The 25,599-nt window shown below is 34.6% G+C and overlaps 2 protein-coding genes across 2 annotated transcripts; one reads left to right on the top strand and one right to left on the bottom strand.

The window, feature by feature from the left end:
* The first annotated feature begins 5,004 nt into the window (after positions 1-5,004).
* Positions 5,005-6,652, top strand: LOC133817038 (uncharacterized). Its single transcript, XM_062249425.1, has 3 exons — positions 5,005-5,071; positions 5,225-6,319; positions 6,618-6,652. Exons 1-3 carry the CDS (start codon positions 5,005-5,007, stop codon positions 6,650-6,652), a joined length of 1,197 nt encoding a protein of 398 aa, XP_062105409.1.
* Positions 6,653-9,536: 2,884 nt separating this feature from the next.
* LOC133811136 (glutathione S-transferase-like) lies at positions 9,537-16,906 on the bottom strand. The gene is made up of 4 exons (XM_062246152.1): positions 16,802-16,906; positions 11,702-11,750; positions 11,455-11,589; positions 9,537-9,884 (listed from the first exon to the last, which is right to left on the bottom strand). Exons 1-4 carry the CDS (start codon positions 16,904-16,906, stop codon positions 9,673-9,675), a joined length of 501 nt encoding a protein of 166 aa, XP_062102136.1. The 3' UTR covers positions 9,537-9,672.
* Positions 16,907-25,599: the final 8,693 nt, after the last annotated feature.

Genomic DNA, 25,599 nt, shown 5'->3' on the forward strand with positions numbered 1-25,599 from the left:
CAAAGCCAACATATATCCCAAATGCCCAAACCGTGACCCACTAAAAACCCAGCTGAGAATTGCCTATAACCCTTGCCAAATGACCATTTTACCCTTTCCTACTAATCCTCCTTAGCTAAACCTCAAAGGACACTTAAGTCTTTTCATTTCTACCACTTGTTACCTTAAAACTTGTTACCCATAGCAGTAACTAATGGTTACCCAGGTTACTAAATCTCCAATAACCATTACCCGCTAAATCTCAACTTAGCCATAAAATTCCCGAGATACCCCTAGGCTCCTCCCGAGCCGGGTATAGAAATCCCGTTGTGACTCTTAAGTTAACTAGCTCTCTAGGACCGTCTCGGCATGTGCATCACAATAATACAACCACACCCACGTGGTACAATTCACAGAATACAATTATCACATATCAGTACAGTTATGCCCAACATGGCCAAAATTACAATTACGCCCTTCTAACACGATCCGGGCCTACATGCATACTAGTAAACATAGCCATGCATCTCAGTTAAACAAATAGCCAAATAACATGCTTTAAATCATAACCATGCATTTAACTCATAAAATCACACATAAATCCCAACCTGCCCTCCTGGCACACTAATCAAGGCCCTTAAGCCTTATTAGCGAAATTGGGTCGTTACAACTAGTGTCAAGGGGCTGCCTTACACGTTACTCACTCTTTCTATCTTTCCTTAGTCATTCAAGAGTATTCTCTAAGGCACACAAGGTTCAAGTTTGAAGTGAAGGGGCTTGTGGTGAAATTGAAGCTTTTAGAGAGGGGCTTAAGCTTCTTCTCAAGGATTATAAGCTACTAAGCTAAGGAATTCAGCTAGGGGATTCGTTTTTAGAGATGTAAAAATTCTAAACTTGAAGTTTTTGCGTTATTTTTGATGTCCTTGATCAATTCTGGTCATTTGACGTTTCTAGCAAATTATGGGTGGTGTTGTGGTGTGTTTAAGTTATTAGAGGTGCTGTTATGGTCGAAAAATGTTGGGATTATGTTTTGGGATCGTTTTTTAGTCTTGGGTTGGTTTGCGATTTCTAGAATCTTTGAAATTTATGGGTTTGTAGGGTTACGCTGCGACGCTATTCTTGGAGCGCCCCGACCCACATGAACTTAGAGGCGCTAGGGTTCCTCTGAATCGCCTTGGTGTCGTAGCGCTTGGTAGGCTGCACCGCGGTGAGTGTTCTATGCCTTTGTGGTTTAGGACTTTCTGCCTTGAGGCACTCCGCGACCATTCAGGGGTGGGCCGCGTCTCTAATTGGGGAAAGTGTCCAAATGAGGTTTTGAGTTGCGTGGACTCACACCTAATGGCTCGAAAAATATTCTACCGAGGTCTCAGAGGCTAGGACTCAATCTTGAAGCTCTTAATTGGTTTAGTTCTTGATGGATATCCGTTAATATGTTGTGACTAGGGGTATCGCAAGGCTTGAGAGGAAAGAATCGTGCTCGTTGTCGCTTTACCCTATCGCTTAGGACTTGAGGTAAGAAAACTGACATTTGCACTGAGTGTAGGGCGTTTGCCCCAATTATAGGGCACTGGAATGACCGTGTCATGAATTTGTTTATATTTTAATATGTGTGAATCTATGCTATTATAATGGTTTGTACTGATCCCTCAGTCGGGAGGCCGTTATCAGCATTACATTCGTTATGTATGTCGTAGTGACGGGGCCATAATGCGGATGCGATATCCACCATAGAGGCGGGGCCATTGTGAAGATGAGATATCCATCTACTCGGCATGAGTCGTATATTGTTTGGAAAATCTATGTGAGCCAGTTGTTGTTATGGAGTATGCATTATATGTTAATATTTATCAGGATATCTGTATGATTTGTTTGGGTTTTCTTGCTGAACCTTGGCTCACGGGTGCTTCGTGATGCAGGTAAGGGCAAGGGAAAGTTGGACCAGTCATAAGTTGGAGAGCTGTAGGGGCATCGTGTACATACTCAGCTTGCTCGGCTACCACGGTCGAGATATTTTGAGGAGCAGGAGTCATTAGTTGAAATTTGCCGCTTACGTCGGCTAAGTCTGTAATTTTGATAAGCTTGTATTTTATTTAGAAACTTTTGGGATCCCTTGTAACTATTCAACTATTTTTAATGAAAAGTTCAACTTTTGACCAAAACATTTAATACCTAAACTGTCGTTTAACATAAATTACACTCTTAAGTCCAAATGACTCGCTTAACGAGTTAAGCACTATTTTTAACACGCGACGTAACAGTCCTGGATTAGTAGGGCGTTACAAGAGATCCCATCAAGGAAATTGGTTACCCATTCACATTTTCATATTTATTTTTTTTCCTTTCCAAATTTGGATGTTTCCTTCACGGTTACTAGTTACCCATTCAAATTTTTATATTTAATTTTTTTTCCATATGTGAATGTTCGTACTAGGGTAACTGCTACACACTCACGTTTTCATTAGATTTTTTTCCTTTTTTAGATTTGAATGTTTCTTCTATCAAGGTAACTGGTTACCCATTCACATTTTTATATTAATTTTTCTTTCTTTCCAAATTTGGATGTTTCTATCAGGGTTACTAGTTACCCATTCAAGTTTTCATATCTATTTTTTTTTTCTTCTAGATTTAGATGTTCCAACTAGGGTAACCAATTACCCATTTATGTTCTCATCTGGGTAATGGCTACCAATTTACGTTTTAATATCTATTTTTTTTCTTCTAAATTTAGATGTTAATATCAGTGTTACTTTAATAAGAAAATGCTGAAATTTTTTTGATTTGAAGTTAAAAAAAACTAAAAAATAAAGTACAATAATAATAAAATGGTAATTTAATTATGTAATATTAAAATATATGTGAAAAAAGAAAAAATGAAGAAAAAAGAAAATGAAAGGAAAAACGAGTAAGTAGAAAAAAGAAGAAAAAGGAGGAAAAATAATAAAAATAGAATAGAAAGAAAAAAAAGGAAGAAAGAAAATTGAATATATATATTTATATATAACAAATGATTAAAGAAAAAAATGAAATAAACAAAGAAGGAAAGAAAACTAAATTAATAAAAAAATGATGAAAGAAAATAAAAGATGAAGGAAAAAAAGAAGGGAAAGAAAAATAAATGGAAAGAAAAAAGCTATGTACGGAAAAAAAAAGTGAAGAAAGAAAATAGAAAAGTAGAAAAAAAAAATTAAATTACTTTCAAAATTAAAAAGTCAGAAAGTTAAATGTCAATATTATTGTAAATCGACCTAAAAAATATATAAGTACGAAACAAACACAAAAATAAAATAAAAAATGTTTTACAGTTGGTAACTTTTAAGAATTTTCGGCAATGGCCATTGGAGATGCGAATCATACTTAATAATAACAATAATAGTATTGCGACAAAAAAATATTATTATTATTGTTGGCTGTGTTTTTAGCCAACAATGTGAGAACGTCAAAAACGATGAACCTTCAAGAGAAGTTAAACGACACAGACAGTTTAATCAATAAAAGTAAATAACACAAGAGATTTTATAGTGGTTCAGCCTCGATCAGTCGGTAATAGCCTAATCCACTTAGAGATTTTATTACTTTATCTACACTCAAGATCAGATGAACCAGTGTCAACTGAGTTTCTTCAGTGTAAATAGGAATACAAAAAGGGTTCTCTCTCAAGAAAAACACACTTTCTCTCTCTAGACCTCAGACCAAATCTCCAATTGCCAAAAGTCCTTTTCTGATCCCATTAACCTTCTATTTATAGGCTTGGGATCCTAAACTGATATCCCTCTAGAATCGGGATATTCTTTTATTTATATTATACTTAAATTACACAAAATATTCAAAATACAACAGATTTCTCAATTTGAGTGAGGAATGAGAGATTCCCGCGGTGCCCAGACCGATTCTTGCTGAAGCCGTTTCTGGGAATTTGACGTAGTCTGGTCCATTTGTTTGATGAATATCGTCTTCTGGTCGAACATATGCATGCTGGACACCTGCATACGGACCATACCCCTTACTCTCCTCGGACCAAGATCCGAGCACATGCATTGGGGCTCCTCGGACTAGGCTCCGAGCCACTCCTTCCTTGGCCCTCCTCGGACTAAGGTCCGAGCCACACTTCTTGTGGCCTCTCCTCGGACTAGGCTCCGAGCCAATCACCTGGCTTCTCCTCGGACTAGGGTCCGAGCCAACCACTTGCATGAGACTTCTCCTCGGATCATGGTCCGACCCAATGACTTGTGGCCTCTCCTCGGACTTGGGTCCGAGCCAATGACTTGGCTTCTCCTTGGACTAGAGTCCGAGCCAACTATTTGAGGCATCTCCTCGGATTAAGGTCCGAGCCAACCATATGGGGCATCTCCTCGGACTAGAGTCCGAGCTAAGCACTTGGGATGCCATCCTTGGACCAGGGTCCGAGCCAAGCACTTGGGGCTCCTCGGACTAGGGTTCGAGCCAAACACTTGGGCTCCTCGGACTAGGGTCCGAGCCAAGCACACCTCAGCCCAAGTATTCCCCTCGGGTGCATTTGGCTTGGTTATGACATCTCTCAAGCAGTCCAAACTCTTCACTGATGCATTGGGCTACTGCTAAGCCAGATCACCCAACTAATCCATGCCACATGTCAATTTTATTGCCACATCATCATTTTCAAATTTTGGGATAACAATTATTATTATTATTATTATTATTGCTGACATTCATATTTACGAGAAAAGATTATCTATCTGTACATATAAAAGAGGTGATATAGCTGCTTTTGGTGGAAACAAAGACTTTATTTTCTTTTAGGTTTTTATTTTTTTATTTGTGAAGTTCCTATTATGGGTAGGATGAGGCTCTTTCTCACGTGCATATCATCTTAGAATTAGTTGTATATTCTGTTAGCTTAAGTTGATTAGTTAGACCAAATGGTTAATTAGTTAGAGTCCTAACTAACTTCAGCTTCATATATATATTGTGTTGTATTGTATTTCAGCTGTACTGCTGTTTTCGATTATTCAATAACAAACATTTTTCTCTGATATTGGTTCTACTCATATGGTATCAGAAGTTAATCGCTCCAGCATTGCTTCCATGGCCAGACCTACAACTCGTTCACAAGATGGTATTCATCCCACTGAGAACTCCCAATCTTAGCCGATCTTCGATGATCCTTCTGCTGCAAATCCTCATCCTCCATCGACGGCTCCACGGAGAACTCACACTACAAGACCGCCCAATCGCCCAAATATTGGCTTTGAAATTCCCAATCCAATAGGCTCTCCTGGCGATCTTCCTCCTGGTGATTCCATTCCACCACCGATTCATCTTCGACGTTTACAATCCTCAGTTGATCGACCTGCACATGAAGACTTATCCAGTCCCTTCTTCCTCAGCGCCGGAGATCACCCTGGGTTGATTTTGGTTTCTTCTGTTCTGACTGGAGCAAACTATCAATCATGGAAGCGAGCAATCACTATGGCCCTAGCTGCGAAAAACAAATCTGGTTGTATCGATGGTTCAATACCTCACCCAAATCCTGGTAATCCTCTTCTCAATTCTTGGATTCGTTGCAATAACATGGTGATGTCTTGGTTATTACACTCTGTTTCCCCTGAAATATCTCAGAGCATAATGTTCTTTGGTTTTGCCTCTGATATGTGGCATGATCTTGCTGAAAGATTCAATGAGGGGAATGGACCCAGAATTTTCCAATTACAAAATCAAATCACAAGTCTGCAACAAGGTGATCAATCTGTCACCTCCTATTTTACCAGACTAAAATCTTTATGGGATGAACTCAAAGATTTCCAACCCAACACTACTTGCACCTGTGGTGCAATGAAAGCTCTTCTTGATTACTACAATCAAAACCAGGTCCTCCAGTTCTTGACAGGTCTGAATGAATCATATTCATCTGTACGAGCTCAAATTCTTCTCAATGAACCAATTCTGACCCTATCCAGAGTGTTTTCCATGATTGTTCAAGAAGAATGCCAAAGAACTCTTGGTTCTTCTAATCTTTCTTCAATGGCCTCTTCCATTCGTCCTCCTTCTTCGAACAATTCATCCCGAGCAAAGAAGCCTCGACCCTCTTGCTCCAACTGTGGCAAACCAGGTCATTTGGTGGACCAATGCTTCTTCATTCACGGCTTTCCTCCTCGTTATGGAGACAAGAAGAAACAAGACAAAGGAAAAGCTGCTACTAATCAAGCTTCCACTAGCACCTTTCCTGATGAAACTCCAGGCACACTAGTTCGTACTGACCTTTCCACTCAGTGCCAACAGCTCATTTCTCTACTCAGCCAACAACTAACTCAAGCAGCCCCTAAGCCTGAACCTGTTGTTCCACCCGCTGCTACAAACATGGCTGGTAATAAGTTCTTTTCTCTTTCATGGATAATTGACAGTGGTGCCACTCACCACATCTGTTACAGTGAATCTTGTTTTTCTTTTTTTTTTCTAACATTTCATTTCCAAAGCAAGTTATTTTACCTAATGGCACCAAAATGCCAGTTCATAAAATTGGTTCTGTCAAAATCAATTCATCTATCATTTTACACAATGTACTTTATGTCCCCGATTTCAAGATCAACCTATTCTCTATCAATGAATATCTCAATAACACCTCTAACTTGATCTTGTTTCAATCTGCAACATGTCTTATTCAGGATCCTTCGAAGAATGTGGTGATTGGGATAGCTAAAAAACAAGGGAAACTTTATGTTTTGCATCAAGAGATTCCTCCCCTTGTTAATTCCAGTCAATCTCATTTTCATTTTCATCATAACAATGTAGACCATTGGCATAAACGTCTTGGTCACCCATCTATGTACATTTCTAATACATTCAATAAAAAGATTGATTCTTCTTATCAACCTAATCACCATTGTTCTGTATGTCACTTAACAAAACAAAAGAAACTACTTTTTGTTTCTAACAACAATTTCACTGAAGCAATTTTCGATTTGATCCACATAGATATATGGGGACCTTTTCACATAACTAGCATAGAAGGGTATAAATATTTCCTCACAATAGTTGATGACAAATCAAGGTTTACTTGGACATATATGCTCAAAACAAAATCTGAAGCACAAACTGTCCTACCTTCTTTTTTCAATATGATTTGCACTCAATTTTCAACTCCAATAAAATTTGTCCATTCAGACAATGCTAAGGAGCTGAACATGCAATCTTTTTTTGCCTCAAAAGGCATCATTCATTATCACTCTTGTGTGGAAAGACCACAACAGAATTCAGTGGTAGAAAGGAAACACCAGCACATTCTAAATGTTTCCAGGGCTCTCTGTTTCCAATCTCATATACCCCTAGCTTATTGGTCATATATCATTCAGACCAGTACATACTTAATCAACCGAATTCCATCAACCCTGTTAAAAGGCTTAACTTCATACGAAATACTTTATAGCAAACCTCCTGTCTATGATCATTTAAGATGTTTTGGGTGCTTAGCTTATGGCTCTACTCTAGATTCTCATAGACATAAATTTTCACCAAGAATTCATGCCTCTATTTTTATTGGATACCCCCCTGGTATGAAGGCATACACTATACTTGACCTTCAAACTAATCAAATTTATCATTCAAGAGATGTAATTTTTCATGAGACCATTTTTCCCTTTTTGTCTCAATCATCTCAGGAAGAAATTGATCATTGTTTCAATCCTTCCATCCTACCAATTAACATAAACATACAAGCTGTCACACCAGCTGCTATACCTGTTAACAACTCCAAACCAGCTGCAACATCAGTTTCCAAACCAGCTGCAATATCAGTTTCCAAACCAGCTGCAACATCAGTTAACAAACCAGCTGCAATATTAGTTAGCAAACCAGCTGCAATATCAATTTCCAAACCAGCTGCAACATGAGGAAGTATACATGAAAATACCCCCTGGTTACAATGCTCCACCCAACTCAGTTTGCAAACTAACCAAGAGCATCTATGGCCTCAAACAGGCCTCTAGACAATGGTATGACAAATTACGTTCCACACTTATTCATGATGGTTTTCATCAATCCGCATCATACCATTCTCTTTTCATAAAGAGAACAAACTTCCTTTTTTTGGCTGTACTCGTATATGTAGACGACTTCATTGTTGCTAGCAACAATAACTCTACCATTACTCTATTCAAACAAGCCTTAAACTCCAAATTCAAACTAAAAGACATTGGTTCCCTTTGTTTTTTTTCTAGGCCTTGAAATCGGCAGAACCAAGAAAGGAATTTCAATTTCCCAACGACCCTTTATACTTCAGCTACTAAAAGAAACAGGGTACCTAGGAGCAAAACTAGCTTCAACTCCCATGGAACCCAATCTAAAACTTAGCAAAGATAAAGGAGATCCAATTCAAGACCATACTATTTACAGAAGCTTGATTGGGAAACTCATTTACCTTACAATAACAAGACCAGATATATCATATGCTGTTAATCACCTAAGCAAATTTTTGACTTGTCCTCGAGTACCTAACCTACAAGCTACACAGCGTATTCTACAATATCTTAAAAGTACTCCTGGTCAGGGCCTTTTTTTCCCATCAGATACGTCTCCCAACCTTTCAGCATATGCTGAAACAAGTCTATCTACGACCAATGTTCAAGTATCTTTTTTTGCAGATGCTGATTGGGGAAGTTGTCAAGACACTAGACGCTCAATTTCCGAGTATTGTATCTTCCTAGGCTCTTCTCTTGTCTCGTGGAAATAAAAAAAACAACAAATAGTTTCCCGTTCATCAGCAAAGGCTGAATACCGAGCCATGGCAAATGCAACATCTGAAGTCACTTGGGTCCTTGCTCTCTTAAAGGATTTTGGCATCTCTCACAATCATCCAGCTTACCTTTATTGTGACAACACAGCAACAATCCACATTAGTGAGAATCTTGTCTATCATGAACGCACCGAACACGTTGAAATAGACTGCCGCTTCATCCGAGAGAAGGTTCAACAAGGATCCTTAAAACTCATCCATGTTTCGTCTCAAACACAATTTAGTTGATATATTTACTAAAGCTTTATTCCCTACCCCTTTTTCTACAATTGTATCCAAGATGGGCGTTTTTAACTTGTACACTCCATCTTGAGGGGGCTCTTAGAATTAGTTGTATATTCTGTTAGCTTAAGTTGATTAGTTAGACCAAATGGTTAATTAGTTAGAGTCCTAACTAACTTCTGCTTCATATATATATTGCTTTGTATTGTATTTCAGGTGTACTGATGTTTTCGATTATTCAATAACAAACATTTTTCTCTGATATTGGTTCTACTCATATATCACGTATCATACATACTAAAGAAAATGTGAAAAAAAGAAGTTCTAACCATCATTTTAAGTAAGACATATTATGAGTATGTATGATCCAGCAGCAAGAAACTTCTAACAGAACAAGAATTTGTCTCAAACAAATAACAACAACGATTAAAAGAAAAGCTACTACGACTAAATGCAAGTAAGTCATGCAAACGACAAAAGATAAAATAACAACCACATAAATGACAACTACTTTTTCTTTTTCTCTTAAAAAAAAATAAACAAACTAAATAGATATCATTCCCTGTTTGTTTTGTGATCCCTCCTGTGCAGATTCAACACGTTTCTTCAAGGCTTGGTTTCTCAAAGCCACGACCTTCCCGCAAGCAGGCCTGGCAGTGATATTAGCCAACCATGCACTGACACGTGGCCTAGACTCGAACAGCATCTTAACACTCGTGTCCATACTCCGCCGTAGGTAGGTGGTGAAGATCAGCCAACGTATACAGATCGCCGCCCAAGTATTTGGACTTGGTCAACCTCTTCTCGTACACATCAAGGACTTGGACCAGCTTACCCTCGTTTTCGTCGACCGCAGCCTGGTCCATTTCTTGTCCCAGTAATCTGGGCTTCACCGACATCTCCCAGCTTAGAATAAGAGGAAATTACATTTTATATGAGATTTTTAATAAAGTGTGCAAAAATATGGCTTTTTTTAAAAAAAGTTAATTTATGGTTTTTTTTTAAGAATTTTCACTTTTATGGGTTTATTTTCCCATATTTTTGTATAAAAGTTGGTTTATACCATAGTTTTACTTTTAATCAAATTTGGAAGAGTATGTTTGTAATTTAATTATTATTTTTTTAGGTTATTTTTTTTATATTATTAATTTTATATTAAATTTTTCTTTGGTTGTTTTGCAAATTCTTTTTTTGTAATATTAATTGTTTTTAAAATTATTATTTATTTATTATAAACATGTTTTTTTAAGATTGTACATTTTTTTTTTTCAAATTCTGGGTAGGGTAACCAGTTACTTGATTGATCTTAAAAAAAAATTCTAGAGGTAGGTTAAATAACATGCACCAGGAGGGGTAACCAATTATCCTGAGATGAGTAACTTTCTGCCATAAGAGGGGTAACTAGTTACCTAAGAGGGGTGACGAGTTACTCATATTAAATAGGGAAAGAAACATCAAATTTGAAGGAAAAAATGGAAGAAAACTTCATTAAAAAAAGGAAGAAGTAACTATGATTTTAGTAACATAAATAACTAGTTACCATAAAGAAACCATAAATATACACACACCAGAACGTGAAAGTAACCAGTTACCATCAGAAATATACACACAAAGAATGTGAAGGTAACCAGTTACCCATTCACGTTTTCATATTTTTATTAGTTTTCTTTCCAAATTTTGGTATTCCTATAAGTGTTATAGTAAAAAGAAAATGCTGAAAAAATTGATTTGAATTTTTTTTTATATATAGTGGAAAAAACTATAAAAAAAAATTACAATAATAAAAGATAATAAATAAAAAAATAGTAGAATAATTATGTAATGTTAAAATATATGTGTGAAAAAAAGAAATAGAATGAGAAAAGAATAAGTAAAAAAATGAAAAAAAAAATAAAAGAAATGATGAATGAAAAAAAAATAGATGAATAAATAAGAATAAAAAGAAGAAGAGGAAAAATAATGGAAAAATGAAAAGAAAAAAATATATGAATGAAAAAATTGGTAGAAAAAATTGGAAGAAGAAAAAAAAAGAAAAAAAAAGCTCATATGTGTGAAAAACAAAAAAAAAATGGAAGGAGAAAATAATAAATACAAAAATGAAGAAAAAACTGAAAAAATATGAAAAAAAAATAGATAAATGAATAAAAAAAAAAGAAGAAGAAGAATGGAAAGAAAAAAAGATGAAGGAAAAAGTTGATAGAAAAAAAAAAGAAAAAGAAAAAAATGGAAGAAAAAACAAGTAAGGAAAAAAAATAAAAAATAATAAAAAAATGATGGAAAAAAAAATTATCTTCAAAATCAAAGAAAACATAACTATGATAAAAAAATGTGACATTTCCATATTTTAGTTAGCTACTAATTGTGTTTCTCATACTTTAATTTTTTCTTTAATAAATTTCCCATACAAATTAAGAAAAGTATAACTCCCATATTTTTGCACATTGATGGTATAAAAGTCATATTTTTAAAAAATTCCCTTAGAATAATGCCTGCTGGGTCAAAACAATTACCCTCAACCTCAGCCCAAACAGACTCGACGGCCTGCATCTTTGGTTCCTTGAATACTAAATCCGTTCCCCTGTTGATGTACTCTTGAGCAATGTATCTTGTTATTGCTCTCGATTCTGCATAAAAAATTTCATGTCAAATATATATATATTTCTTTGAGAGCTCTGATTGTGAATCAAACTTTGTAAAAAAAGAGGAGAAATCGAGAGTGAAATTTAAAAACATAACCGTATAGCTTTAGATCTCCGTCCTCAAAAGCAGGAACTTGACCAAAAGGCTGTATAACATAAATTGATTACTAGGAGAAATTAGCTAGATAATAATAATAATAATAATAATAATAGTATTTTGGGAAAAACGCTGAGTCTCGGTTTGTTCTCTTCCATGGCGAAGAAGAAGCTGATACGTAAGCCTGAGATTCGAGTAGAAGCGCAAGATACTCTGCTGATTTAGGACGAGAAGACTCCTTGTTGTTCCGTTACCAAGGGTTTGGTGATTGAAGGCCCTGCGTCTGTTGCATTGAATGAAGAGGATGAGGTTCGAGATGAGGGTTTGAATCTCAATTTCGAAGAGAACCGATTGGAAGGGGATAATGGATCTCAAGGAATTGATATTACGGGAGCTGGGAGACCTACTTCGATTTCCAATTCGGCTTCCTAGGCGGATAAGGTGGAGGAAGGGGATTTTCAGGCTTCAGCTCACCGTCAATGGCAGCAGTTTACGGCAAGTAAGATCTCCTTTTCTGACTAGAAACTCGAATTCACAGAACCATTATGTAGGGATGGACGGAAATATGCAAGGGTAGATGCTGAAGAGGTCAAAATTCAATCAGCAAATTGGAGTTCGGCAGTAATCTGTATGGTTCTTGGTGCTAATCCCCCAATTGATGTTTTTGAAGGGTTCATTAAAAGGGTTTGGGGTCATCTAGGGATTGCTCAGATAGCTAGAATGACAATGGGACTCACCATCGTCAAATTTAATGATGATGCGACGAGGGATCATGTTCTAGAAAATGGTATACTCCAATTTGATAGGAAACATGTTATCATTCGCCCATGGACTGCGGATCTTAGTGCTGTTCACCTTGTTCGTTCAGTTCCTCTATGGATTCGTTTACATGATTTAGGGCTTCAGTATTGGGGAAGTAAATGTCGTAGTGCTCTTGTGAGTATGATTGGTAAACCGATAATGGTTGACAAATTTACTAGGGAGCGCTCAAGAGTTCAATTTGCTAGAGTTCTTGTGGAAATGGAAGTTATTGATAATACCCCTAGAAGCATTCAATTTCTTAATGAGCATGGTCAAATCATGGAACAGGGGGTGGAATATGAATGGCTGCCTATTAAGTGCAAGAGTTGCTCTGGTTTTGGTCATTCAATGATGGATTGTCGTAAAGAACTGAAAACTCAATGGGTCAAAAAGGATACTATGGCAAAAGAAGAGGTGAAGGACAGGAGGAGTAAAGAAAATACAGAACCAGAATCTATAGAGCCTACGGTCTTGATTAGTACAGAAGAGGGAGGGGTTCAGGTCATCACAACTGAGGGTTCTCAGACTAAAACTTTGGCTAAAGCTGTTGAAGATAAGGGTTCTCAGGATAGCCAACGTTGGCTCACTCCCAAACAAGTAGCTACTCATTCTAAACAAGGTCAGGTTGCAGATGTTAATGCTAAGCTTTCAGGGCCAAGGAAAAAGAAGTTGAATAAATTCGAGGTGCTTCAAGAGCAAGTGAATGGTAACAAAGTAGGTAATTCCGTCTCTATCTCCTCTAATAGATAATTGCAATATATTGAGCTGGAACTTGAGAGGTCTAAACAATTCTAACAAGTATAACTCAGTTATAGATCTTTGTAGTAGGAATAAAATAGGATCTTTGTAGTAGGAATAAAATAGGAGTTGGTGGTTTCTTAGAGACTAAAATGAAGGGGAATAAAATTATAGAATTCATGGAGCATAAACTTCCAAACTAGGAGTTTTATACTAGTTCGATCACTGAAGGCAGAATTTTGATAGTTTGGAGGAAGATTTTTGTAAGGGTTTCGATTCTTGAGGAGTCTAATCAATTTGTTCATTGCATGGTCAAGATGGCTGGTCAGAAGCAAGATTTTTATGTTACTTTTGTCTATGGTCTTAATTCGATAGATGGTAGGAGGAGTTTATGGGAAGGGTTACAAAGGTTATCTTTCTTGGATAAAGCGTGGATCATCTTAGGGGACTTCAATGCTCCTTTCTCTGGTATGGACAGATCTGGAGGGAAACTTATTTCAGCTTTGGAGTTGGTTGATTCTCTTCATTGGATTGAGGATACCATGTTGAGTCTCTTAAGAGTTTAGGTCCCTATTTCACTTGGACTAATAACCAAGATGGATCAGCTAGAATCTATTCTAAAATTGACCATGTTTTCATGAATGAGAATTGGCTTGATTTCTTTCCTCATTCCCCTGCTGTTTTTAGATGGGAAATTGTTTCAGATCATTGCTCTTGTGTTGTTAACATCCTGCCTATGGAGAAGTTGGATTTGAAACTGTTCCGATTGTACAATTGTTGGACAGAGCATATTGACTTCAATGAGGTGGTTATGCACAGGTGGAGGATTCCTATAAAGGCTACTGGTTTAAGGGCAATCTACTTAAAAACTTTGAGGCTGAAGCATCGATTAAAAAGGTTTAACAGAGAAAATATTGGTGACATTGGGTTGAACTATCACAAGGCTAAGGAGAATTACCAAGAAGCTCAACTTCAAGCTCAATCTCACCCTCATGAATATAGTTTTCAGGAAGATGTGAAGGTAGCTACTGCAGCTTTTTCGGTTCAGGAGAAAATGTATCACAGTTTCTTAACTCAAAGAAGTATAATAACTTGGCTGAGGCAGGGAGATATGAACACTTCTTTTTTTCATGCTTATTTGACGAAACGTAGAGCTGAAATGGTATTGTTTCCTATATCACGGATCAAGGTAATTTAGTAGATAATTTTCCTGAAGTTGTTTCTCACTTTGTTGAGCATTTCAGAGGCTATTTGGGGAGCCCAAGTTCTGCTACTGGCAGGATAAATTTGCAGTGTATAGAGATGGGATCCAAGCTCTCAGTTGATCAACAACTGCTGCTTTTAAAACCTTTTTCTTGTAAGGAAATCCGTGATGCATTATTTGGTATTCCTATAACAAAATCCCTGGGACCTGATGGTTTTGGTACGAGCTTTTTCAAGGCTATCTGGGAGGATATAGGGGATGAAGTTTGCTCAGCCATCAGTCAATGCTTTGACACAGGGAGCTTCCCTTCTGAGCTTCATGAAACTACCTTGTCGTTGGTCCCCAAGGTGGCTAATCCATCCCGAGCTATAGACTACAGACCTATAGCTTGTTGCTCTACATTGTACAAATGTATTGCCAAGCTTTTATGTTCGAGATTGGCTTTAGTTCTTCCTGTGCTCATTCAGCTGAACCAGGGAGCCTTTATTAGGGGTCGTTCTATAGCTCATAATATCATGATTTTTCAGGACCTTATCAAAAACTATGGGATGACCTCTACTTCACCTAGATGTGCAATCAAGATTGATCTAAGTAAGGCTTATGACACAATAGATTGGCAGTTTCTAGAGGAACTATTAAGGGCTCTTTGTTTTCCTATGAAATTTATAGGATGGATTATGGTCTGTTTGCGGAATACTTCCTACTCTTTGCTCATGAATGGTAGAGTTCAAGGCAAATTTAAAGGCAAGAAGGGGCTACGGCAAGGAGATCCTATGTCTCCTCTTTTGTTTGTGCTTATAATGGAGTATTTGACAAGGAGCCTTCAATTAGCTGCTCTTAACTCTACCTTCAGATATCACCCTATGTGCAAAAGCCTAAAGCTCCTAAACCTTTGCTTTACGGATGATTTGATCTTATTTTGTAAAGGTACTCATTCAGCTGTTAGCATTCTTAAGGAGGTTCTTGTGGAATTTAGTGCTGCTACTGGGCTCTCTATAAATTCTACAAAATCTCATATATTTTTTGGAGGTGTCACTGCCACAGAGAGAATACATATTGCTTAAGAGATTCAACTCCCTGAAGGTTCCTTTCCACTTAAGTACCTTGGGGTGCCTATGAGACCAACTAAATGGAGACATGAAGACTGTGAAATTATTCTTCAGAAAATCAGATTGAGACTTCAGTCTTGGACTAGCAGGCATCTTTCCTTTGCTGGCCGAATGCAACTCATTCACTCAGTTCTTTTCGGGCTTCGTAATTACTAGATGAGTATCTTTGATTTACCTCAGAGTATCGTTAAGGAGATTGAGAAACTGTGTCGTAGCTTTCTTTGGGGTAATTCTGGGCATAGAAGTAAGCTGCATCTTGCTTCTTGGCAGAAGGTTTGCCTTCCTAAAGCCTATGGAGGTCTCGGTTTTAGAGATGGAGCCAGCTGGAATAGAACTATATTAGCTAAGTATATTTGGGCTATCTCTGAAAAGCCTAAAGTTGTATGGGTAAAATGGATCAACGCAACTTATCTGAAAGGTTTTAACTTTTGGAATTACACCCTGAAGTCTGATTGTAGGTGGTATTGAAGGAAGCTATGCCATTTAAAGGAAAAATATAGTCATGCTGCGATTCTTGCTGCTGGTTATCTTGGGAGATTTCAGCCTTCAAAGCTTTACAATAGCTCTTTACATCAGCAACGGGTGGACTATTATCATGCAGTCTGGTGTAAGCTTACCCTTCCTAAGCACAGGTTTTTACTTTGGCAGGTGGTTAATGCTCAGCTTCCAACCAGGGATAACTTAACCCGGTTACATATTCAGGTGACAAACCTGTTTTGCCCTGTCTGTGGGAGTCACCTTGAGAGTCACCCTCACCTCTTCTTTGAATGCTGCCTCTCTAAGCAGATTCTTAATCTTATCTTTGACTGGTTAGGATTCAAAGCTTGGCCCAATGACTTCAGAGGCTGGGGTGTCTGGCTGGCTAGAGATCGGCATGGAGCAATGGCTTCAATCATGAACATGGTAGTGGCTGCTGTTATTTACAGCATATGGCGGAACAGAAATAGATTTTGATGATTATTCTTTGACAGCTGCTAGCCTAGCTAAGGAAGTAATGAACATAGTTAAATACAGACTATACTTAGTTAATAATAGGAAGATTTCTGTACAAGAGCAAATGTATATAAGGAAACTTCAATGTAATTAAGAGAGTGGCTGTGCTGGTTTTTTAGCTGGCTGTTCTGAGTGTTTGTTCTTGAGTGTATGGTTCTCAAGTTGTATTGACTGTTTTGTTTAATAAAATTCAATTTTCTTCTTGATAAAAAAAAAAAATAATAGTAGAATTGGTGCCAAAGTGTTCATACTAACATTGAGAGAAACGAAGGGTTCCCTTTTATGTTCGCCAGTACTAAAGTTAAAGGGAACAAGTTCGAAATCAAGATCCTTTTCATAAAGACAAGCCATGACTCGCATCGTGGCTATTGAGTAGGCTGTTCCGATGACTTTAACGCCGACCACTATGGTTATTAGTTGTATTAGTTTTAATTATAAAAGGAGAAAAAATTAATTAAAACTGTTGTGTTTGGTTTGATGGATCTTCCAAATGGGTGTGTTTATTATAATGTTCAACGGGGGGATTACGTATTTGATGAGTGAAGATTTTATTTTTTTTCCGATAAAAAACTTCATCAGTCAAAACTGGAAGAGTTGAAGAAAATGTAGTATATAACTGAATATGAATATTATAAGAGTATTTTATGACTTAATCAGCCATATTTCTGTTGATGAATACTCTCTCCAACTACAATATATAAGTGAAATAGAACTAACATCCTTAACTTTTTATGCATTGGTTTGGTGAATGTGGACTAGGATTAGAGTCGAACAATTGTATACCAAAATCTTTAAATTTTGTTACGTTTTTTTTTTTCTAAAGAAGCAAGTTAATTCTGGGAAGGATGTAAAAAATAGTAGAAGTCTTACATTTTTAAAAATACTCCAAATTTCTACATTGTAAAACATGAAAATTGTAATTATTTTGTAAAAGAATATATATATTTTAAAAAAAAGTGAAATTAAATAGGAAATTTCATGTTATATGCATGATAACTTAGTAAAATTTATTAATATGCCAACATATGTTATTATCTCAAATATATGACAATTTCAAATTTTTTGACAAAAATACCCCTAACATTCAAACACTCATTTTCTCTCTCAATCTGAACTCTCTCTATCTCTAACATCTTTCATTCTCTCACTCTCTCTATCATTCTAATATTGTAGATCTTGAAAAAAATACAAAAATTAAAAAAAAAAAGTCATCTGAAACTGACATTTGAGTGACAAAATAATGAACCACCAAAATTTTCGTTTAGTTTCAGTGTAGAACATCGAAATTGCATCGAAAAAGCATCATTTTGTTCAAAAATCAAATTTTCATGATTGTATCGCAACAATATCAAAACACCATCCATTTTGCATTGAAAAAATATCGTTTTGGTAAAAAAAAAGTTTTCATGATTGTATCACAAGTGCATCGAAACATCATCGATTTTGCATCGAAATTCCATCGAACCACCTTAAAAAATTATTTAAATTGCATCAAAACGATGCCTTTTTGGTGCAAAATCGATGCAATTTTGATGCTCTTGCGATGCAATCATGAAACTTGATTTTTGGCAAAAACAATATTTTTTTCGATACAATGTCGAGGCAATTTTGATGCAGAATCGATGGTGTTTCAATGCTGTTGCGATGCAATTATGAAAATTTAATTTTTGGCCTAAACGATGTTTTTTCGATGCAATTTTGATGAAAAATTGATGGTGTTTCGATGCTCTTGTGATGCAATCATGAAAACTTGTTGTTTGGCCAAAATGATGCTTTTTTGATGCAAAATCGATGGTGTTTCGATGTTGTTGCGATGCAATCATGAAAATTTGATTTTTGGCCAAAACGATGCTTTTTCGATGGTGTTTCGATGTAATTTCGATGCAAAATCAATAGTATTTCGATGTTCTTGCGATGCAATCATGAAAACTTGTTTTTTTTGGGCAAAATGATGATGTTTTTATGCAAAATCAATGGTGTTTCGATATTATTGCAATGCAATCATGAAAACTTGATTTTTTTTGGCCAAAACGATGTTGTTTCGATGATTTGCATTGAAATTTGACGAAAACTTTGAAGGTTCATATTTTTTCACTCAAATGTCTGTTTCAGATGATTATTTTTTTTAATTTTGCTATTTTTTTTAGATCTACAAAACTAGAATGAAATAGAGAGTGAGAGAATGAGAGATGTTAGAGAGAGAGAGAGTTTGAATTGAGAGAGAAAATGAGTATTTAAATTTAGGGGTATTTTTTTCTAAAAAATTAAAATTGTCATATATTTGGGATAGTAACTTATGTTAGCATATTATAAAAATTCACTAAGTTATCATCCATATAACATGAAATTTCCCAATTAAATTTATATGGTGGTGCCTGTGATAGTATGAGGAAGTAAGGAGAAAAAGCTTTAGCTATACAATTGATTTTTTGTCATATAATCGTGGAGCACTTATCAATATATATGATTCGCGAAGAGCTATAATTAATTTTAATTTCATTATTTTCCTTGATGATAGTAGGGAGCAACACATCACTTGTCTTGTCTCACAGTGAAAATAGATTTGTAAATCTTGATATTGTTAGAAATAATATAATGGAGAAGAACAAAATATATATATATTAATATATTTAATTAAAAAATAAAAATACAAAAAATACAGTATAAAGAATAAACCAAAGCTGAGGCACACAAAACGTGTTTTCCTTAAAGCTGATTTTGTCCCTCTACCTGAATGGTGCTAGAGGATTCGTGAGCAACCACTTCCTAGGATACAACAACCATCAAGCAGGACGAAAGCACCATAGTGTCTACTTAGGCGAACTCGAAACAAACATTTCATCTATCACCAGAAAATACTACAGAGACTGAAGAGAGAAAAAGACTAAGTGTCTGATACTCTGTATCTATGCCTCCTAGAATTAGAGGAGAAGCCTCCTTTTATAAGCTTCATGGAGAGTTGAAAATGTGTGAGAATCAAGTGCATTAATGCCCAAATATCCAACAAATCTGGAATCTTAATTTATGAAAATCAATCAAAGTTATTATGGTAATATTTGCAGTTACCCAAAGTGATTTTCTGAAAATCAATAATAATTAATCACACTTATTCTGGTGATATGAGTTGTTACTCAAAGTGATTTTCTTACAATCAATCAGAGTTAATCACATAATATTCTGATATCTCAATTTTGACCAAAGTGATATGCCAAAATCAATCAGAATAAATCACAAAATATTCAGATAATCTCATCTTTAATCAATTTGATTTACTGAATCATTATCATTTTATGCATCAATTTCTCATTCACTCAATTTTTTTCCAACAATCCCCCACATGAATGAAATTGATTAACATTAAGAAACAATGACTCGACACGACTCGATGCCACAAGGTGATAGAGTTCTCTGATTGATACCTGCGCAGGATAGGTGTGTTAGCCTTTTAACCTTCCCTTATGAGAATATATTGACTTTACTAACTGATCAGTGGACGTGATGTCTTTGAACTGTTCTGTCGTTTGTGTAAACGATGATATATCTCACATAGATATCTTTCTGGCATAGTTTCAGTTCTCTTGGTTGTGTTCATTTTGGCTGTGAACATCTGCTTAGTTCTGTGACAGGTTTTAGAGAATTGAGCCCCCACAATTCTCCTTCTAAGAGGCTCCACTTCTTTCTCACATAGGTGACCTCTTATCTAAGAGCAATCCCGCATTACTCTACTTCGACTTCCGATGCGTAAGGGTCATTAAAAGCTTGAGCTTAATGATAACTCTACAAAATAGAGGTATTTTACCATTTTTTATGTGCTAATTGTCGCTTAATTCTTGAGTTTTTAATTGATTTATTAAGTTTTAAAGTGATTTTGAATTTATTGGGTTTATTTTGATTTTATATATTTTTGTGTGTTTTTATAGTTATTTTGTTGTAAAATGTTATAGTTAATTATTTGAATTATTGTTGTTTAGTTTGAGGTAAAAAAATGTTGTATTATTGAAATTAAATGTTAAATATAAATTAAGTTATAATTAATATTTTCAAAGAATTAAATTAATTTATTTTATAGTTGAAAATATTTTATTATGGTTTATTTTATATTTATTTTGTAGGGAATTTATGGCACTTTTGCTCTTGAAAAGAAGCTAAAAAAGAGAAGGAAAATAGTTTAGAATTTATTAATTTTGGTTTAAAATAGTTTTCTTTTCGATTTTAGACAACTCATTTGGGTTCGATCTCGTGCTAACACGAACACTATATTTTATATACGATTCGTGTGCTTGCGAGTATAAATCTTTAAAACATACCTGCTTTGGGTCCATCAAGTTTTTGACGCCGTTGCCGGGGAGTTGCAAGAAAGAAGAAATAAAATTTATCTCAAGGTTAGTAAATTCTTCTACTAGTTATTTTAATTTTTGCACTTAAAAGAAAAAGAAAAAAAAACTATATATACAAAAATATAAAAAAATATATATTTATATTTATATAAAAACTAAAAAAAAAAAAGATAAAAAGAAAATTTTGGACGGTTCTACCACCCATAAAAAATATATACTTATATTTCTATATTTATTGTTTTTTTTAGGTGATGGCACTTGTGCCTCCTAATTTTGATGTAATTTATCTTGTTGTTATTTTTTTTTTTTAATTTTTACAAGTTACTAGTTTATGGCAATTTTGCCTCCTAGTCTACTATCTTATATTTTAGTTGATGGTACTTGTGCCTCCTAATTTTTACCTTATTTTAGTTATGGTTGAAGGTATGCTATGCCTCCCTACTCTTGCCTAAATTTGGATAGTCTTATTTAATTTTGCCTTATTTTTCTTTATCCTCTATCATATTATTGTGAAAAAAAATATACTTGAAAAGAAAACTTGAAAAAAAAGAAAAAAAAAACTTAAATCTTGTCCTAGCTCTTGTTTTCATTTTTTAATATTGTTTATGTTATCTTAATTTTATTTATTTTATTTTTGTGTTTAGTACTCTTTTTAATTTATGTTTTAATTGATTTTTTTTAAAATATATATATATCTCTTGAAATAGATTATTTTAATTATAGTTGGAATTCTGAGTACAACTATTATGAGCAATCAAATTTTAATTATGGAGAAACTAATAATATGTATGATATGCATGAATCATTTGATATCTCATTTGCCCCCACCTATAATCCAAATTTTTCATGGAGTCATACCCAATCTCAAATGATTCAAGGGCATGAATTCAACATGCCTAATCCAAGTCATGCCCAATCCGACCTATCATATCTCATTCAACAAGAAACGAGCCCATCTTTAGAGGATACCCTACAACAGTTCATGCAATCAACCTACCAAATCTTACTAGTCCAAACTCAATCGATCTCAAAAATTGAAACAATAGTAGGACAACTTGCAACTGTTATAGAGTCGGAAAAATAAGTTTACCCCAACCAACCCATTCCCAATCCAAATAGTCAAATTGAAAATGAAAAGGAGAATGAAGTTGTTGAAAAACTTGTAATATGCACCCAACCCCCTAATAAAACCAAAGAGTTGGATGAAATAATTTTCGAGGCTCATGAGGAAAATGAAAAATATATAATTATATCTCAAGAGCCCATAAATGAACAAATTTGTATATTTACTCAAAATGAAAATGAGTCTAATATAGATATGCAATTTTCTTATTTTATTGATATTCCATTAAAATTGCATATTTCTAATTTTCTTGTAGGTGTGATGTTATCAATTATTATTTATGGCATTTGCATCAAAATCATAACTCACCCTACTAATGAAATTTTATACCATCGATTGGGTGTAGGTTGAAAAAAAATTATAGTCGAGCTAAAGACTATAAACTAAAGCGCTTTGTGGGAGGCAACCCATACTTTAATGTTTCATTTTATATTTCACTTGTTGTGTGTGTGTGTGTTTTGTTTCATGTTTTTCCAAAAGCTTGAAGGAAACTTCTTGCCCAAAAAGAAAAGAAGAGAAGAAAACGAAAGAGCAAAATCAAGGAGTATTCATCAAAGGGAGTATTTCTTAATTTTTTCAATTTTATTAAACATTGAGGACAATGTTTCATTTAAGTTTGGGGGTAGTGTGTATGTGTTTTTCGTAGTGTTTATGTGTTTTTCTTTTTGTTTATGCATGTTTTTCATTTGTTGTAAAATTAAAAAAAAAAAAAAATCTTTATTTGTTTTTATGTGATTTTCATTTATTATATAATGTTAAAAAAATTATTTTCTTTGTTTTGTTTGAAAAAAAAAATTGGTGATTTTCATTTTCTAATGATAAGAATTATGATTGAAATTGTTCTTAGTTCTTAAAAAAATATAAATAATTATTAAGCTTTACTTTTAATTTTTAAGTTAGTTTTGTTTAAATATATATTTGTCATAATATGTCACTTTTCTATTCAATTCGAATTTGTGATATTTGGATATAGTTTATTTAAACATTAAGTTCTTTAAATCTCTAAAAAAAAAATTTGAAAAATCCTAGAATTTGCTTGATTATCTCTTGAGGTTTAATTTATTTTTGTTTGCATAGGCTTGTCTAAATTTTCACATGAAGATTTGATGATAGATTTGTTTTTGCATGTTAAATATCTATTTTGAAAATAATTTGAACTTTTCAAATTAATTACATAAGCTTTACTTTTATTTGTGATTTTCTTTTAACTATTTCCATTATGTATTTTTTGAGTTAAACATTTGACATCACCAATTAAAAAAAAGTGTGTATGTTTTCAATTTTTCTTTTGCTCGAAGACTAGCAAAATATTAAGTTTGGGGGTGTGATAACTCTACAAAATAGAGTTATTTTACCACTTTTATGTGCTAATTGTTGCTTAATTCTTGAGTTTTTAATTGATTTATTAAGTTTTAAAGTAATTTTGAATTTATTGGGTTTATTTTGATTTTATATATTTTTGTGTGTTTTTATAGTTATTTTGTTGTAAAATGTTATATTTAATTATTTGAATTATTGTTGTTTAGTTTGAGGTAAAAAAATATTGTATTATTGAAATTAAATGTTAAATATAAATTAAGTTATAATTAATTTTTTCAAAGAATTAAATTGATTTATTTTATAGTTAAGAATATTTTATTATGATTTATTTTATATTTATTTTGTAGGGAATTTAAGGCACTTTTTCTCTTGAAAAGAAGCTAAAAAAGAGAAGGAAAATGTGGCATTTTTGAGAAGCAAGACCAAATTCACCCAAGGCCCACTCCAGCCCATTCGGCCATCACACTACCTCCTCCAGCCAATTCATTCATTTGAGGGAAATTTGCTTATATACTCCATCAGCCACGTTCAAACTCCCTGGCGTCAGAAACATCCCACCGAAGCACCAGCTCCCAAGGCCCAACACCCCAGGCACAATGCCAGCCCTTCTCTTCCAGCCTAGGCCTGCCACCTAGCTGCTTTTTCTCTCATGGAGCCCAACAAATACACTTTTGTACCCTTGTCCCCTTTGCCAAAAATACCAATTTTTTACCCAAACTTTTCTACACATTTTACCCCAAAACATCATCATTACATCCTATAATTTACCCATATTTTCCATATTATTATTAATTTAATCAATTTAATTAATTTAAAATGATTATTTTAATATACTCATTTTGGCTATAAATAGGGAGTTTTGAAGACCATTTAGGGGTGTCAATTTTAGGGAGAGTTACCATACCGAAAATTCTACACATTTCAAAACATCTCTATTCTCTTCATCTTCTTCTTCTTTTTGGTTATTTTCTATGTATTTTTAGAGGAAAAATTTGGGGGTTCATCCTCCAAATTTTCCTATTTATGTTTGTAATTTTTAGTTTGTATTTGCTATTCTAGTTATGTGTTTCTAATCTTTTTAAGATTATTAAAGTAATAATGAAACAATATGTAACTAGATAGTATTTATTTTGTATGTTGATTTCTCATTTTGTGCAACAAAGTTTATGGAATTTTCTTCTTCAAATATCTTCTTTCATCTTAAATATCATGTATTTCGGATTGTTAGCACATATTTACACTTTTTTCTTCATTAGTGCAACAAAACATAATATTCTTTGTGTAAGATGTGTCATTAAATTGTACACATTCATGTTTAGAACAAAAATATTATGTTTTTCCTTATAAATAATTTTCATTGATTTATTTGTTATTTCATTAGATTGATTTACATTAAATGCTTTGAAATTATAATTTAGAATAGTGAAGAAAAATCTTATCTTTTGTTATCCAAAAAATTGGCATTGATGACGTGGCAACTGATCCTGGACACGTGGCTGACACCTGGAAGAGCTCTGCTAGTGTATCGACCAGAAGACGTATTAGAAGTAATAAGCATCCCAGTCTTACCTGCGACCAGTCTGGTCGATGGTTCCGCATACAATGTAATATTACTATAATGATCTTTGTAGATCCCGAATTTAACTCACACAATCTCCTGAGTATCCGATTATTTAGGAGAGAATATCGGCAACAAAATCATGTAATCCCCCTTGAGCCTATAAATAGAAAAAGATAGCTCAAGGGAGAGACTTTTGGCTTTTGAATTATTTGAGACTAGAATAATTCTCCTTGGAATATTGTATTGTTCTTCAGAGGTTAGTGAAACTCATTGAACCCTTGTTCTTTGATCACTCCTTTGATTCTTATATCAATAGCAGTCTAAGTGGACGTAGGTCATTACCAGATTCTGGGGCCGAACCACTATAAAATATCGTGTTCTTATTACTTTTTGTCATTTGATTCTTGTCAACACATTCATTCACATCAAGCATATTCTGACTCCGTGTCAGTTGACCAAAATCTGGGTCAACATTCTGGTGCTTTCATTGAGAGCTTGATTTATCATTGTTGAGAAAATCAATGGCGAAAACTGCAAGGAAAACTGGACAGGCGGCCGCCGCGGCACCGTCAAACCCGCCACCTCCTCCTCCTCCTGCAAGCGTGGCTGAGGATGAGCCACATTTAGATTTTGAGGAGGAATAAATGGATGATGCGACGCTGAAGAGTACTCTGGGAGCGCTGCAGGAAGAGCTGGCTAATCTGAAAGCCAG

This window comes from Humulus lupulus, chromosome 1 (assembly GCF_963169125.1).
Source record: "Humulus lupulus chromosome 1, drHumLupu1.1, whole genome shotgun sequence".
In the NCBI taxonomy this organism is placed as follows: Eukaryota; Viridiplantae; Streptophyta; class Magnoliopsida; order Rosales; family Cannabaceae; genus Humulus; species Humulus lupulus.

Excerpts from the sequence above, each read along its gene's own strand:
- LOC133811136 (XM_062246152.1), bottom strand. The coding sequence starts at position 16,906 with ATGCGAGTCATGGCTTGTCTTTATGAAAAGGATCTTGATTTCGAACTT. Across the intron at positions 11,751-16,801 it reads AACCCTTCGTTTCTCTCAAT|CCTTTTGGTCAAGTTCCTGC; the intron begins GTTAGTATGAAC and ends TATGTTATACAG. Across the intron at positions 11,590-11,701 it reads CGGAGATCTAAAGCTATACG|AATCGAGAGCAATAACAAGA; the intron begins GTTATGTTTTTA and ends TTTTTTATGCAG.
- LOC133817038 (XM_062249425.1), top strand. The coding sequence starts at position 5,005 with ATGGTATCAGAAGTTAATCGCTCCAGCATTGCTTCCATGGCCAGACCT. Across the intron at positions 5,072-5,224 it reads TACAACTCGTTCACAAGATG|GCTCTCCTGGCGATCTTCCT; the intron begins GTATTCATCCCA and ends CCAATCCAATAG. Across the intron at positions 6,320-6,617 it reads CGCTGCTACAAACATGGCTG|GATCCTTCGAAGAATGTGGT; the intron begins GTAATAAGTTCT and ends TGTCTTATTCAG.